This window comes from Peromyscus maniculatus, chromosome 5 (assembly GCF_049852395.1).
Source record: "Peromyscus maniculatus bairdii isolate BWxNUB_F1_BW_parent chromosome 5, HU_Pman_BW_mat_3.1, whole genome shotgun sequence".
NCBI lineage: Eukaryota > Metazoa > Chordata > Mammalia > Rodentia > Cricetidae > Peromyscus > Peromyscus maniculatus.
Genome location: NC_134856.1, coordinates 43,121,694 through 43,137,393, shown reverse-complemented (window position 1 = coordinate 43,137,393; position 15,700 = coordinate 43,121,694). Strand labels below are relative to the sequence as shown.

Genomic DNA, 15,700 nt, shown 5'->3' with positions numbered 1-15,700 from the left:
TGCATGCCACCACACTCCCCACCGTAATGGACTAACCCTCTATAACTGTGATCAAGCCCTCAATTAAATACTAAAGATCAAATAAAGAATATGAGTTACCTTGGCTATGGTGTCTTCTCACAGCAACAGATCAGTAACTAAGACACTGAGTATATCATGAATTCCTTTGGAAAGATCCTCACCCCAACAAGGAAACCTGTTATTCATGCTGTCTGCCCCCACTTCATCCTACACAGATGTTTTCATGGTGACATATTATACTTACCAACATGGATTTTTTACACCAATACAAGGAGACTTGGTCTGAGACATTTGTCACCTGAGATATTAGATGTTGCATCTCAGCTCAGACTGTTAGCTCTTCCCCAGGGTAATACAAAGTACATTTTTTGTTTATTTTTCAAGTCAGGGTTTCTCTGTGTAGCCCTGGCTGTCTTGGAACTCACTCTGTAGACCGGGATGGCCTTGAACTCACAGAGATCTGCCTGCTTCTGCCTCCCAAGTGCTGGGATTAAAGTTGTGCACCACCACCACTCTGCATAAAGTAGTTTTATTGTGCTGTGTAAGCAAGAATTGCTAGGACTCGGCTTCCTCATAAAAACTCAACAAGACCACAGAAAGTCAGGTACTGCTTCCCCCTGTTCTATGACCTGTAGAAAAGAGCTCCCAAGTGTCCAAAACCTGTTAGGCTATATTATACCTCAGCTCAGTGAAGGCCAGGTCCACACTGCGATCTAAAATTGTCTGGACTGTTTTACCTCAGCCTTATATTCCTTAAGAGAACTTTGAATGTCATCTTTATTTTCTTATAATCTTATGTCTAAGATAACAAAGTATCCCACTAGAATCTGATTCCCCCGCCCCCAAATCCTGATATTTAAACCCAAGTACTTCCTCAGGCTAATTGTAGTCTCAAAAAAAAAAAAAAAAAAAGGCCCTGATTTAAATATATCCTCTCATATTATAGAAAACAAGTTTCAACCATTTTTTAATTTATTAGATTTTTAAAGATAATTTGCACACTTCAAAATGATCGAAATGCTTAATTTCATACTAGGTATTTTAGTTTTTTAAATTTAATTATTTTTATACATGCACAGAAGCCAGAGAACAACTTGAGTGAGTTCTATTCTTTCTACCATTTGGGTTCTAGAGATAGAAACTCGGGTCAGGCTTCACCTTTACCCGCTGAGCCATCTCACCAGCCATTACACAAGTTTTAAATGAAGACATTTTGCAAAGCATTGCTGTATGGAAGAAAAACACGGACACTCTGCATTGCCTAATATTTGTCTGTGTTCATAGAATTGATAGCTCTCGTGTTGCTGTGGTTCCATTTTATCCTGCTTACTGCTGAACTAAAGACAACCACCAAAACCCCAGACATAGGGAGATGTAAACCAAGTAAATGGGTTTCTGCCTGTGGCATAAGAATGTTTGGTCTCTCTCCAGTTCTAGCATAAGAGCCTCTAAAACCTTTGGTTTTCCAATTAGTATGAGAGGAGCATCTTGTGTTACTCCTAAGCTAAGTCTCTTGCAGTTATCTCTTTATGCTAAAGTGACTTATTGCTAGGCTCTCAGCTAGCTCCAGGACTGGGGCTAGCTGTCAAAGAAGCCAACTATATGCTCAGAGAGTTTGAATTTTTAGCAACCCCTGTTGACGTCTGGAAGAGGAAACTTACTAACAGTCAAGGACTTCATCAATCATGGGTACATACTGTAATCTCCATAGAAGCCCTAACAACAAGGCTCAGCAGGATGAGGCACTCCAACTCCATGGCAGCAAAAGCACCTGCACATGGGAACTCTATGGATCTTGCTCTAAGTATCTCTTCATCTGGCTGTTCATGTGACATTCACGAAGTTCTTTAAATGGTAACTGTAAATTGTCTCTTTAGGTTCTGTGAGTTACTATAGCAAATTACTGAGCCCAGAAGGATTCGATTTGTAGCCAGTTCAGAAATATAGGACTCAGCTCTAGTGTCTGAGGATAGGGGGAGGGGCTGAGGCAGTCTTGTCCATTTCACCAGTAGCATGCTTATTATGAGTAGTGTCTAAACTGATATAAATTGGAGGGCATCCAGTTGGTGTCTGCAGACAATGGAACTGGTGTGGAAACCCAAATATTTGGTAGAAGTGTTTTGAGTAGAAAAACACTTCCTTTACTACCCACTAACAGTTGACAACATTGAGAATTAACTGCTGTCACTCAGCTTCTTGGCAGCTTAAGTGATCTTATTAATATTAGGCTTAGATTTTTTTTAAGTGGGTAAGAGACTTCAAAGAGTATCTTGAGAATTCCAACATTTTCCTGGAACCCAAGACCACAAGGAGTTGAAATCCAAGGCAGACACATTCCTTTAGGACATAGCTATGTTTGTAGAGTTCAGACACTTCAAAATAGGAACATGCTATTTTGTTAAATATATTTTATACTTGTATGGCAGGGATCTATAGCAAATACAGCATCTATAATCACTGAGGGCTGCAGAGTATTGGAGGGTATGCATATCATTGACTCAATGTGACATGCAAAAATGTCTTCACGAATTTCCCCTCCTTGGGGTACTACTAAGGCAGAACACGTCTTCAGATGCTTGTGATGTTGAAGCAGTGCCTGTTAATGTTATTGCTGATTTTAAGTTCTCTTTTCTTAAAATCTGAATACTAGATATTCTACTTTATATCACACATTTTACAAAGGTATTTCCATTTTTGTGTGTATGCTTTACATTTCATACTTTTTTGGAATTATTTACAACAAAACACATGTTTTTTTTTTTTTATTAATTTGCCAACATTTTCCTTACTGTTCATCTCTACTTTGGATCTGATATTTTTAATACTTTTTATTCATTCATATTTTATTTATGAGTGCTCTGCATGTACACCTGCATACCAGAAGAGGGCATCAGATCTCATTACAGATGGCTGTGAGCCACCATGTGGTGGTTGGGGATTAAACTGGGACCTCTCGAGAGCAGCCAGTGCTCTAAACAGCTGAGACATTTCTCCAGCCCCTGGATCTGGTATTTTTAAAGACTCCTATTAATTTTTTAAAATGTTTACCCCTCCCACCTTTTTAAAGGAAGTGTAATGCACTCTTATTGTTAAAAAAAAAAAAAGGCAGAAATAAATTAATTTCCCTCTACCCCTTTTGTTTACTTTGGTTTCCCTCAGTGGAGAATTCTTAATTTTCTTTAGTCCCACAAAATAATTATTCCTAGAAAATCTACTTTTCCTGATGCTGCCGGGGATAGGATGTCTTCTTTCATAGTTCCTGACTGGTTACTGATCTAAAACTAAGTTATTTTAGATATAACTTTCCATCTCCTCATCTAATCTTGATGAAAAACTGAAAAAATTGTTTGCAATGAAGACTGCCATATTCATTCCCCTTGATGTTTTTCTTCTAAGTAATAATTGATGAGCCGTGATCCATTTCCTATTAAACATAGGAGTATTTTGTTTGTTTGTTGTTATTGTTTTGTTCATCTATTAGGATTTTTCTTCACTATGAACATCTTGGTGCTGACTAAGTTGGAAGCTAAACCTGAAAGTTTTCCCACATACATTACACACATAGGGCTTCTTCCAAGTATGCACAGTCTGGTGTATAATACAGTCAGAACTAAGGCTGAAGCCTTTGCCACACTCAACACATCGGAAAGGTTTTTCCCCAGTATGGCTTCTCTGGTGTCTAATTAAATGAGCATTGACATGGAAGGCTTTCCCACACTCACTGCACTGAAAGGGTTTCTCTCCAGTGTGGATTCTCTGGTGCACGATATAGTCAGAACTACAGCTGAATGCTTTCTCACACTCCATACATTTAAAAGGTTTCTCCCTAGTATGTATTTGTTGATGTCTGGTTAACTTGGCATTGATACTGAAAGCTTTCCCACACTCCTTACATTGATATGGCTTTTCTCCAGTGTGGGTTCGCTGATGATCAAGTAGGTTCCTTTTGGAAGTAAAGCACTTCCCACATTCGTTACATTCAAAGGGTTTCTCCCCCGTGTGAGTTCTCCGGTGCTGCATTAGTTTTGCATTAACGTTGAAGGCCTTTCCACACTCACTGCACTTATATGGCTTCTCCCCAGTGTGGATTCTCAGATGCTGCCGAAGCTGGGAGTTACACCGAAAAGATTTCCCACATTCATTACATCCATAAGGTCTCTCACCTGTGTGGATTCGCTGGTGCTGGATTAACTTCCCTTTGGCACTAAAAGTCTTTCCACATTCACTGCATTCATAGGGTTTCTCACCCGTGTGGACTCTTTGATGTTGAATGAGTTTTGCATTTTTAGTGAAGCCTTTTCCACAATAACTACACCTATGCGGTTTTTCTCCAGTGTGTATACTCTGATGCTGCCTAAGCTGGGTGCTGCACCTGAAACCTTTCCCACACACATCACACTCATAAGGTTTCTCTCCAGTATGAATTCTCTGATGCTGAATTAATTTTGCATTAACATTGAAGGCTTTCCCACAGTCACTACATTCGTAAGGTTTCTCCCCAGTGTGGGTTCTCTGGTGTATAATGTATGCAGAACTACAGCCAAAGCCAGTTCCACATTCCTGGCACTGATAGGGCTTCTCTCCTGTGTGTATCCTCTGGTGTCTAACTAGACTCCCATTAACACTGAACGCTTTTCCACATACCGTACACTGATAAGGCTTTTCTCCGCTGTGGATTGTCTGATGTGTGATATAGTGTGAACTATAGCTAAAGCATTTCCCACACTCCACACATTTGAAAGGCTTCTCTCCATTATGAAGTCTTTGATGCCAAACAAATTTTGCTTTAACACTGAAGGCTTTGCCACATTCTGTACACTGGTAAGGCTTCTCCACAGTACAGCTTTCTAGAGGCTGATTAACTTGAGAGCTACCTTGAGAGGTGTCTGCTAACTCTTTGTGTTTCAGAAGTCTTCCCTCTGTAGTAATTCTTTCATTCTTAGTAAGTCTGGTATCAGAACATTGCTCTCCAGTGGAGTTGGTGTGATTCTGGGACACATTTGGAGTTTGACTAAATAAATATCCTTCCATGGAGCCTATCTTAACTCTTCCATCAGTGGCACTGATATTCTCCTTTGCACTTCCTGTTAACTGGTTTTCCTGTCGTTGGTCTACAATAGAAGTTTTTGAAAAGCTTGTTTCCTGGAAAAAGTCCTTCTGAAGTTCAAATAATATACTCCTTTTTTCTTCACACACTTCTTTTGTCAAATTATTGCCAGTCTGGATAGCAGTATATTCTACCAAAAGAAGCAAAAATTAAAAGATGTCATATAGAACCATGGAGGGAAATAGTCAGAAAGTTATTTATTATACATATGGTCTCAATATGTTGTCAGGTTGGCTTTGAACTATTGATTCTCCTGCGTCTACTTCACACGTACTAGAATTACATGTGTATATCACCATGCCCTGCTCTAAGAGGATCTTTAAAAATCTCTAGACTAGGTCAAATAACCTAAGGTTCATGCAGAAGGTGTAATTATCATTGGTAAAAGAAGGAAACAGATCCAGATATATAGACCATTAAAAAATGTCCAGGATATACTTTAAAATAAGATTTAAAAAAGAAATAGTAAAAGAGATTCCAATTGTATAATCAAGAATGTGAAGAGTAGACAGGAACATGTGTCTGTCAGAAAACTTCAGGAAAAGTACAGCTACACGAGACCACATCAATCAAACATGATCCCAGCCACACTCTAAGGCAAGGCCACTACAAAAGGCAACCTCAGTAACACAGAGGTTAAGAGTGATAGCAGTGGAAGAAAATTCTAGGTCTTGTCTATCAGATCAGGATCGTTTTCCATCGTCTCATGCTTTCCTACATACTACAATCCCTTCTTGGGTGTCCCTATGGATCAAGTTCCTTACTAATGAAAGCAGAAACTGAGAGATAAAGAAAAGGTAGAGGACCTAACGATGTGCTGTAAGACTGTTTGACAGGCAGCAACAGAGAAAGCAAAAGAAGGACTGTGTTTTCCCTAAGAACTTCATTCTAGCCTCCTGAAACTCTTCCTCTGCTTCAGAAAGCTCTGCTAAGGCCCACTCGATCCCATCTCTTCCCAGCTCTTCTAAAATACTGCTACACCAACTTTGCCTTCTGTCAGTCCTGAAACATCCTTTTGTATATAATCGTAATTTTTACAATACTGACCTCTCCACTTCTCCCCAAATTTCTCCCTCAAAAAGCTTCCTTATTTCCCATGTCTCATTTTTCCCCAACTACATAAAATATGCCCTTCCATCTTCTATAACCAGGCAAGGATCCCAGCGGTGGGACTGGGACACCAACTCAGCCACAAAACCTTCTACCCATGCCTGTCCTGCCTGCAGTGTTTGGAGCAATGGTGGCTCAGAGCTTATGGAAGTGGACAGCCAATGCCTGGTCTAACTTGAGGCCCAAGCCACAAAAGGGAGCCCATGCCCAACAGGATGGTCAGGAACTGGAGGCTGGATGGCTCAGAGACCCGGACAGAACCAAACACAACTGCTGTCCACCCTCCTCCCCTCCCTCCACAAAGTCAGTGAAATGATTACTAGTGATATTCTGGCACTCTGAGGAAGAGCGGGAGGAAGGATTGTAGAAGCCAGAGGGGTCAAGGCCACCAGGATAGCATAGCCCACAGAGTCAACTAAGCAGTGTTCATAGGAGCTGTGGTTGTTTAGCTTGAGGTTTTTGTGGGACTCCTAACAGTGGGGGGTGGGAGTGTCTCTGAGTCTTTTGCCTGTGCTTGGGACCCTTTTCCTCCTACCATGATGCCTCATCCAGCCTTGATATGAGAGACTGTGCCTAGTCTTATTGCATCTTGTTATGCCGTGTTCAGTTGGTATCACTGGGAGGTCGGCTCTTTTCTGAATAGAAATGGAGGAACTATGGATCTGGGGGAGGGTTGGAGGGAGGGGAGGCTGTGGTCAGGACAGACTGTATGAGAGAAGAAGAAATAAAAATAAAATAATAAAATATACCCTTGCCTCACTACTTTAATTATTCTCAACAGAAGAAACCTGGGTTCGTCTGGAAAGGACTTTAAAACAGTATGGGCCTTTTCAAAATTAAAAATATGTGAATCTGTTGCTACAGATCCAATGTTTGTTGCTGTCCACCCCTGCCATGCACCTGTAAACTCCCTAACTTTGAAGTGGTCATTGTTAGGAGGGAGAGCCTTTGGCAGAGCCCTCCCACATGGAATTGCTGTGCTTTAGGAGATCTAGTGAAGCTCTCCTCCCTTCTACCCCATGGAGACGACACAGCAAGACGACAGAGAGCTGCCTATTAATTAGAAACAAGTCTTTGTCAAACAGAATCTGCCTGCACCTTAATCTTCTTGGACGCCCAACTCCCAAACTGGAATAAGAGATTTATGTTTATAACTACTCATGGTGTTCTGCGATAGCAGCCCAAGCTAAGTCATACAGAAGACACAAATTATGTTGTTTATAAACCACTCAATCTATGGTACTCTGTTCCAATAGTTCAAACTGATGAAGACATCAGTTAAAAATTCAGTTACCCAAAACATGAATTACCAGGTGCCTAAAAGTAACTTCTGCTAGTCTAACATATCTTTTTCCTTCAAATCAATTTTTTTTTTATTTTTTCCAGAACTGGATTTTTTTCTTTCCTTTACTTCATGGTGAACATTTTCCAATATTTTTAAATAGAATGCAAAGACATAGTAGCTAAATTACTAAATACTCTTTCAACCTGCAAAGGTACTTCAACTTAGTCATTCTCTCTAAAAAGTGGGATTATTCTCACTATCTTGACACTCAAGTGAGTATAGTCTGATTACTTTATGAGTCTAGGGCTCTTGAAAACAATATCCAGGTTACCAAGTACCAACTTTTCTTCTAGAAAGATACCAACTCAACTGAATTCACTCCAGCTCCAGAAGTCACAGTCCTGTTTTGCTTCCTCACTGACACTTGACAGGACTAGGTCCTCTGAGGAAGCATCTCTCACTATTATTATCACTCTGACTACTCCTCCACTGTGAAGGCAAACCCAGTGCAAGCTCATGCACTCTAAGCAATGCTCTACCACTGTGCAGTCCCAACCTTCTCCCATTATTATGTCTTATTTGTCTTTGGTTTCTACTGAGGATAGATGTTTTTTTATTTTTCTTTTTTTGTTTGGTTTGGTTTTTTGATTTTTTTTTTTTTTTTCGTTTTTGGTTTTTCAAGACAGTGTTTCTCTGTGTAGCTCTAGCTGTCCTGGAACTCACTCTGTAGACCAGGCTGGCCTCGAACTCAGAGATCCACCTGCCTCTGCTTCCTGAGTGCTGGTATTAAAGGCGTGTGTCACCACTGCTGCACCAACATTTATATATTTTATGCAGATTAACAACTTATTAGTCTTTACCAACTTTTATTAGTGATCTTCCAAATCCTATAGTATGGCAGATGTTAATATCCAGTGACTATTTCATCTTTACTAATATACCTTCGATTTAATTTTCTGAAGTACTGAACTGCCCACCAAAATCGTACTTTCCAACTTCTCTTGCAGAAAGGATCTAAAGTCCAGCAAGTAAGACTTCTATAGAAATCACTGGATTGAGTTATGAAAAAAGCCTTTGTTTTGTGTTTCAAAGTTTAACTGCCACCAGTGTCCTCATGCCCTCCACCTTCTCCCTCTGCCCACCCACTGCCTGTCTCAATTTTCATCCAAACAAATGAGACGAACTGCTGCCTATGGAATGGGAACCAAACACCTTTGACTAAGGACCTCACAGTATGAATATAAATGCAGACACTTGGCTGGGCCCAAGGCCTACTGACAGTCTGTGTACTTGGTTTTTTTTTGTTGTTGTTGTTTGTTTGTTTGTTTTGTTTTGGTTTGGTTTGGTTTTGGTTTTTCGAGACAGGGTTTCTCTGTGCAGTTTTGGAGCCTGTCCTGGAACTCACTCTGTAGCCCAGGCTAGCCTCGAACTCACAGAGATCCGCCTGCCTCTGTCTCCTGAGTGCTGGGATTAAAGGCGTGCGCCGCCGCCGCTGCCGCCACCACCACCCGGCCAGTCTGTGTACTTGTAAGAACCACCAAGTAATCATTTACACATCAACACTCAAGAAGCATGGAACGGGACAGCTTTGGTTTATCCTCTCAATGTATAGATAATTATAATTTAACTAAGCCAGACCCTTGATATATGTTATCACATTTAGTCCTGAGCCCACTGAGTGGGTACCATTGCCTCCTTTTATTTTCACATTTTCAGAGATGAGTTCACTAGACTGAAGAGACTTCAAATAACTGACCTACTCAGTCATGGAACTAGAAAGAAACAGATTCCTGGGATGATACCTCAGGAAAAGCCTGCAGCTTTGAGCTCCGTCTGCCTCCCTGTAAAAGCTGTTAAGGCTGTATCCTCCACTTTTAATGGCAATGCGAGATCCCCACGCCCATCACTAAATCCATAGACTTGTGAAAATGGTGGGATCAGAGACAGACTGTGGCAGCTGGAAAAAAATGCATTGCCATGATGCACAAATGTGGCACACATTTATGCTGTTGGGCAATCTGTGCCTCGCTTACCAGTCCAGAGGCCCTGGGAGTCTGTTCCAGTGGCCAGCTGAGACAGGTTTTCCAGATCCTTTCCTTCCTCCAGCTGTGAGATCAAAGCTGGTTTGAGAAGTGGAAATCCTGATTTGGGAAGAAGAAACACAAGAGACATGAAAATCTCCCACAGGTGCATCCCTAACTTCTTCCAAGATGCCTCAGCAATGGGAAGATAAGATCTCTCAGAAAGGAGGTGGGTAGGGGTGAGAAGGGCCAGATTGTGAGCCAGGGTCTACATGCACAGAAAGCTGGGAGAGTTTGCCCAAAAGGGAAACCACTTCTTCATCTTGAGCTGAAATACTCAAGAGTCCATTGAGATTCCTTAAAAAAAGACTCAAGATAAGTAAGGCAAGGGACAATCTGAAGATGCCTCTGTAGAATAGCAAGTTTCATTTTTTATACTGTGTCCAATATACAGCTTCTCTAAGGTAGTTCAAAACCATGCACTGGTCTCAGCGAAGTCCTATAACAGCTTGGGATTTGCTCTTCCAGCAGTCTATACATAAGGAGTTAGAAAAAACCTACTTGCTGGGCGGTGGTGGCACATGCCTTTAATCCCAGCACTTGGGAGGCAGAGCCAGGTGGATCTCTGTGAGTTCGAGGCTAGCCTAGTCTACAGAGTGAGATCCAGAACAGGTACCAAAACTACACAGAGAAACCTTGTCTCAAAAAATAAAAATAAATAAATAAATAAGTAAACAGAAAGGAAAAAAAAAAAAAGCCCAATCATAAAGGATTGCTAGATCCCCACCTGCCACCTGTTATGAAGAAAAGAGCCAAGAAACCCAAAATGGCAGAGTCTGAGTCCCAGGGAGAGAGGCCTTACCCATGGAGGCCAAGTTCCTATAATTCTCCAGCATTACATCCCTGTACAGCGCCCTCTGTTCAGGGGACAGACTATCCCATTCCGTCTGGGTGAAATACACAGCCACGTCCTCAAAGGTCACCAACTTCTGAAACAACAGGTTCTGGCTGCCCTAGGGCCAATTCCATGGCTCAGGCCCTAAGTGAGGGGCAGAGGGCAAAATAAGGGCTTGGGGAGGGGGCTTGTGAAGAGAACAAAGTTAGTAACAAAGGAAAGAGGAGGGGAAAACACCAGGAAAGTCAACTATGGAGTATCCGCCTTCTCTTACAGCAGAGAAACCGCGTGCCATTTTCACACTGGGCTGAAAGAAAAAGAATCCCCGTAAGCAAATTCCACTACAGCAATTCTGCTCTTAGACAGGCTACTCCCTCGCTGGCAGGCTGCTGGAGGCATCTGCAGTTCTCACTGCATCCCTGTGAGGTCCTGGCTCCTCTGTGGCTTACCTCAATCCCCTAGTCCCACTCATCACCCTCATCCTCATATGGGAAAACAGATGTCCCCCACCCCACCAAGGGCAGCGGGGGCGTCTATCCCATTTGCCCCAACTCCACACACAGACCTCCAACCAAGGGCCCCAGGTCTCCTGTCTTTTCCTTCCTTGCTCCCACTTCCCATCATCTTCCCCATCCCTCCTCATCAGAGACACAGCTATCCTCCTCATTCATCTGCAGCTCTTCTTTTCCCACCCCAGCTATTAACTATCCTGAACCTCTGCAGCGCCTCCATTCACATCCATGCACAGAGCACCACCTGGGTGGTTTCCACGGCCCTGTTCTCCCAAAGCCCTCTGCTAGGATGCTCATGTGCGATGGCACAGAGACCCTTGTGTGACTCAGGAGGGTCACTCTCCTGCCACCTTCACGGGTCACTGCCCCGGCCTCCCACTTGCCTGTCCAGTCTGGCAGGTAGAAGCAGTTTTTATTCCAAGTCTCACCAGCTCTCTTCTCAGTTCTCAATCTGAACTGCCCAGAGGAAGGGATGAGGGAGGGACCCACAGCTCACCTGGGGCCAAACTGACGGGATCATGGCTGCCATCGACTGGTCTCCCTCTCAAGGAATGGCTGGAGCTGAGGAGAAACAGAAGGTTGGGTGGGATGTGAGGCAAGCCACCCCAATCAGGAGCACAGTTAAGACCTGAGGTACAAGCAGACAGGAAGAGGAGCTGTCAGAGAAGAGAGTGGTCCTCTCACTAGCTCAAGTGCCCAGTACTCTTCCCTGGACACTGATGCTCTGCAGTTGGCTGCCAAGAAGCAAGTCTTACCAGCATCATATAAAGGAGTGACCACAAAACGTGGGCAGAGCCTAAAGAACAGCAGACCAGGAGCTGACAATTCGGCTCAAGAGATAATAGCCTCAAGTCTGACTCACTTCTCTTTCTGTAACCAAGCATCGTTCACAACCACGAGTAAGAAAAGGCTAGCTAGGTGCAGCATCTACATGGGGACTGCGAGTCAGGCTGCAGGAAGACACCATGCAGACAGGGGGCAGCTGCTCCTCTACTTCCTATCAGTGCTCTCATTAGTAAGTGTCAAGAAGCCTAATGCTTGCCGGGAGCGATGGTACATACCCATGATCCCAGCACGCAAGAGCTAGAGGCAGGAGGATCAGAGTTCAAGGCCAGCCTGGGCTGAGGCTTTTGTGCAGGCAGGCCTCAGCAGTCTGGTTTCCTGCATGGCCTAAGCTAACCTTGAGAAAACTGGGCTAGAAGTGAGGTAGCAGGCTGCCTCTCCGTTCTCAATCTGAACTGTCCATTTTTGGGTCACAGACATGTCAAACCAGCTTCACAAAGCTGTAACCAACCTGCACAAGGAGCTATACCATATATACCCCATTCCTGCCCAAGGGCTTCTCCCATATTCTGTGTGAGATGCCTGCTGGGTCCTGAACTGCAGGCAAGTAAACATCCGTGAGGGCACCCTTGACCAGCAGGGGGCAGAATTAGGTGGGTAAGTGCTTTTCCCATTAGCCCTAGAAGGGCATCCTTGAGATTCCAAGGCCCCTTAGAGACCCTGCAAGACAGAACGTGTTACGGGCCAAGCCTGATAAGGCAACAACCTTGTATTGGTTTACTAACTAATAAACTTAATTGGCCTTGGAAAGCCTCCCTACTCATATATCTGAGTCCTGACCTGTAGAGAATTGCAACCCCACTTGGTATATAAACAAATTCAAAACCCAACTTAGGAACTGAGTCTCAGCCCATCACAGTGGCCAGGTTGGTCAAATCAGATTCAAATAAGGCAAGCACCAGATACAAAGCGACTGAGCTAGCTCTTCAGAAAGGCACTTCCTCTTTCCTGTCTATAAATGTCCAGCCATGGCATCCCCAGTCTCACAAGCTGTTGTGGTGTTTGCAACCTGCCCAAGTGTCAAATCATTCTTTGCTCAGCCGAACTGTTAGGTTTAATTTGTCTATAGTTTTTTTCTCTATTTTGCTCTCTTTGTCCTTCACTCGGTTCAGGTGACCACACTCATAGTTAAATTTCCACAGACAAACAAAAAAACTTTATCCTGTGTTCTACATCTGGAGAAACCTAGACTACATGAGGATTTTTAATTTCTTCTACCTTCTTCAAGTTGCAGGAGTTTTTCAGTTATTTTCATTATTTCTTATTTGGCAATTTAAAACTATTCGACCATAAATTTTCCTCGGGCTCAGCAATTTGCCCTCGACCAGGAGGGCTCAGAGGTTCTCATGTTCTACATTTTAATTTCTGTTTTAGAGCTTAGTAACTCTGATTTGTTTCTGATGTAATAATTATTTACAATATATTGGTGCTGCTCACACTTTCTCTCCTAATAAGCTCTAGTTTTATTATTGTATGTTTAAGTGGCCTGTTCTTTACAGATTTTTTTTAAGAGTTTTTGTTCTTTGTGCATGCTATTAATGTCTATCTTTTCTTAATAGCCTTTGGCATTTAAAAAGAAAACCTATTCTACAATGAAAAATATGTAATTCAATTTGAAGATAAGTCAACTCTATTAATACATGGTCGATCTCGATGCCAAAGATGTTTGAAAAATTCAATATTCACATCTAATTTAAAAAATGTATACTATGGGGGTGTCCAGGAGATGGTAAAGCAGAGGAGTGATCAAATGAACTGATCAAATGCATTGAAAATTATCAAAATGCATTGTATACATGTATGAAATTCTCAAAGAATTTTAAAAAACCTTGAAAATGTATCCCTATGGATCTTCTCATATATAGGAGATATGCACCAAATATTCACCATGAGTACTATTTTTTATACATATCCAGTCTGAAAACAGCCTGCCTGTCCATCGAAAATACAAATTTCTGTATTGTTTTGATAAGTGAATATTACCCAGCAGGCAATACACTAATGAATTTAGAAATTAACTAAGTACCAGCTGACTATACACTAAGATGCTCAAAAAGCAAAAGAAGTTAAATTATTTACATATTAGTGCATATGGATACACTTTTAGAAATAGGTTGTGATTGGCACAGACTTCAAAAGAGTTGTTACCTCTGAGGGTGGGAAAGTCTGGGAGTCTGAGGATGAACAAATGTACTGACAGAGCGCGCGCGCGCGCGCACACACACACACACACACACACACACACACACACACACACACACTTTGAACCCTGGAAACAGAGTATTTTGACTACAGCAGTACTGTCTTCCATGGGGTATGAAATAGCAATTCGGAAAGGACTCTGTGTGTAGCCTAGCGAGGTCGTAATCATGTGTGCGTGTGTGGGCCGCATCACCTTTGGGGCCAGACGTCGATGCAGCGGACCAGGCCTCAAAGCCTTCTGTCACCAGTGGCTGGGAAGGGGCCCTGCTTTCCCTGCAGTGCCCTGCGCCCCTCACCCTGGCTGGGACCCCCCGGGGACACGCAGTACACACCTGAAGCGCCTGCAGGGCCGCTGCGCGTCAAAAGACTTGGGATGTCACCTCGCGCCGCCGCTCCGCCCCGCCCCCCGCGCCGCAGTCACCCTCTGGCTGCAGGGACACAGCTTCTCCGACCGGCCACCTGCTAAGCGCTCCGGGCCTGGTGTGCAGCCGCCAGCCACGCTTCGCCCTTGTGGGCACCGAGCCCTGGTGGGCCGCCAGGCCGGCCGGCTGCGGAGAGCCTGCGTGCGTGCGTGCGTGCGTACCTGCGTGCGTGGGTGTGGACCGCCAGGACACCGCTCACCGCAGCAGCGAGCCCGCATTCACCTGCGCGGCGCGGTCCGCGGCGCGACCGGAAGTGCGTCACTGGCCCGCCCCCGCCCCTCAAGGAGGGTGGCCCTCCCGTCTGGGGTGCCCCTCCCGGCCGCCCGCGGTGTCCCTTGGTCCCCTAGGGCTCAAACCCTTCCTCACCGTGGTCGGTCGGTGGGCTCTGACGCCTGAGGACGTGACTTCTGGGGACCTAGACGGGCCCACCCGAGAAAGGCCGCGGGGGCTGCTGGCTTGGTAAGGCGGCAGGTGCCAGCAGGTGGACTGTGCCAGGGCGTCGCAGGCTGGAGGAACCGCGGGCCACTTTAAAAATAGGTGTTATGTGATGTCATGCCGGCCCGCTGGGGCTTCGACCGCAGCTGTTCTGGAAGCTGAGGCTGGAGATGGAGCTTAGTGGTACAGCGCTTGTCTGTCACTCTAGATTCAATCGCCAGCGCCGGTAATACAATAATAATTTCTTAGCATGCCAATTCCTAACTGCCTGCTGTTGACACAAGAAAACAACTCCCACCTTAAAGGGAGCAGGAGATAGTTCATTCTGGAACCAAATTTGAATGATCGTGACCCAGGAGCACAGATTTTGGTCACCTCAAATTCCATGTTCCAAAGTGGAAGCAGTTTCACAGTTTTACAGGACAAAGTCCGGAATCAAGCCAAATTTAAAACACGTTGGTGGTTGGTGGGGCCGGGCTGTGGTGGCGCACGCCTTTAATCTCAGCACTCGGGAGGCAGAGCCAGGCGGATCTCAGTGAGTTTGAGGCCAGCCTGGTCTCCAAAGTGAGTTCCAGGAAAGGCGCAAAGCTACACAGAGAAACCCTGTCTCGAAACAAACAAACAAACAAAAACCACATTGGTGGGCACATCCGAGAAGTGGCTACAGCAAGATAGGGAACCCTTTCTATAGGTCAGATAGATGCTATCTGATAATGTTCTGGGCTTTGGGGTTGGTGGAAGCTGGTGGCCTGTTGCTAGATTTCCAAAGGGTGTTTAGTCTATTGCCACAGGATGTTAGTTCTACACAAAGATGGGTAAGGAATGGCTATTTGGGGTGCTAAAGCTA

At 44.1% G+C, this 15,700-nt stretch overlaps 1 protein-coding gene across 7 annotated transcripts; it reads right to left on the bottom strand.

Annotated features, from left to right (window-relative positions):
* Positions 1 to 975: 975 nt before the first annotated feature.
* On the bottom strand, positions 976 to 14,930 carry Znf23 (zinc finger protein 23). Of its 7 annotated transcripts, none has more exons than XM_015992943.3 (6): positions 14,329 to 14,678; positions 11,448 to 11,512; positions 10,714 to 10,746; positions 10,407 to 10,533; positions 9,557 to 9,664; positions 976 to 5,258 (listed from the first exon to the last, which is right to left on the bottom strand). In XM_015992943.3, exons 2-6 carry the CDS (start codon positions 11,478 to 11,480, stop codon positions 3,499 to 3,501), a joined length of 2,061 nt encoding a protein of 686 aa, XP_015848429.1. In that variant the 5' UTR covers positions 11,481 to 11,512; positions 14,329 to 14,678; the 3' UTR covers positions 976 to 3,498. The 7 variants fall into 7 exon arrangements, with proteins under 7 accessions (XP_015848429.1, XP_042133618.1, XP_042133619.1 ...); XM_042277684.2 differs by having other exon boundaries at positions 14,580 to 14,622; XM_042277685.2 differs by lacking the exons at positions 10,714 to 10,746; positions 14,329 to 14,678 and adding an exon at positions 14,785 to 14,930.
* Between the last annotated feature and the right edge of the window lie 770 nt (positions 14,931 to 15,700).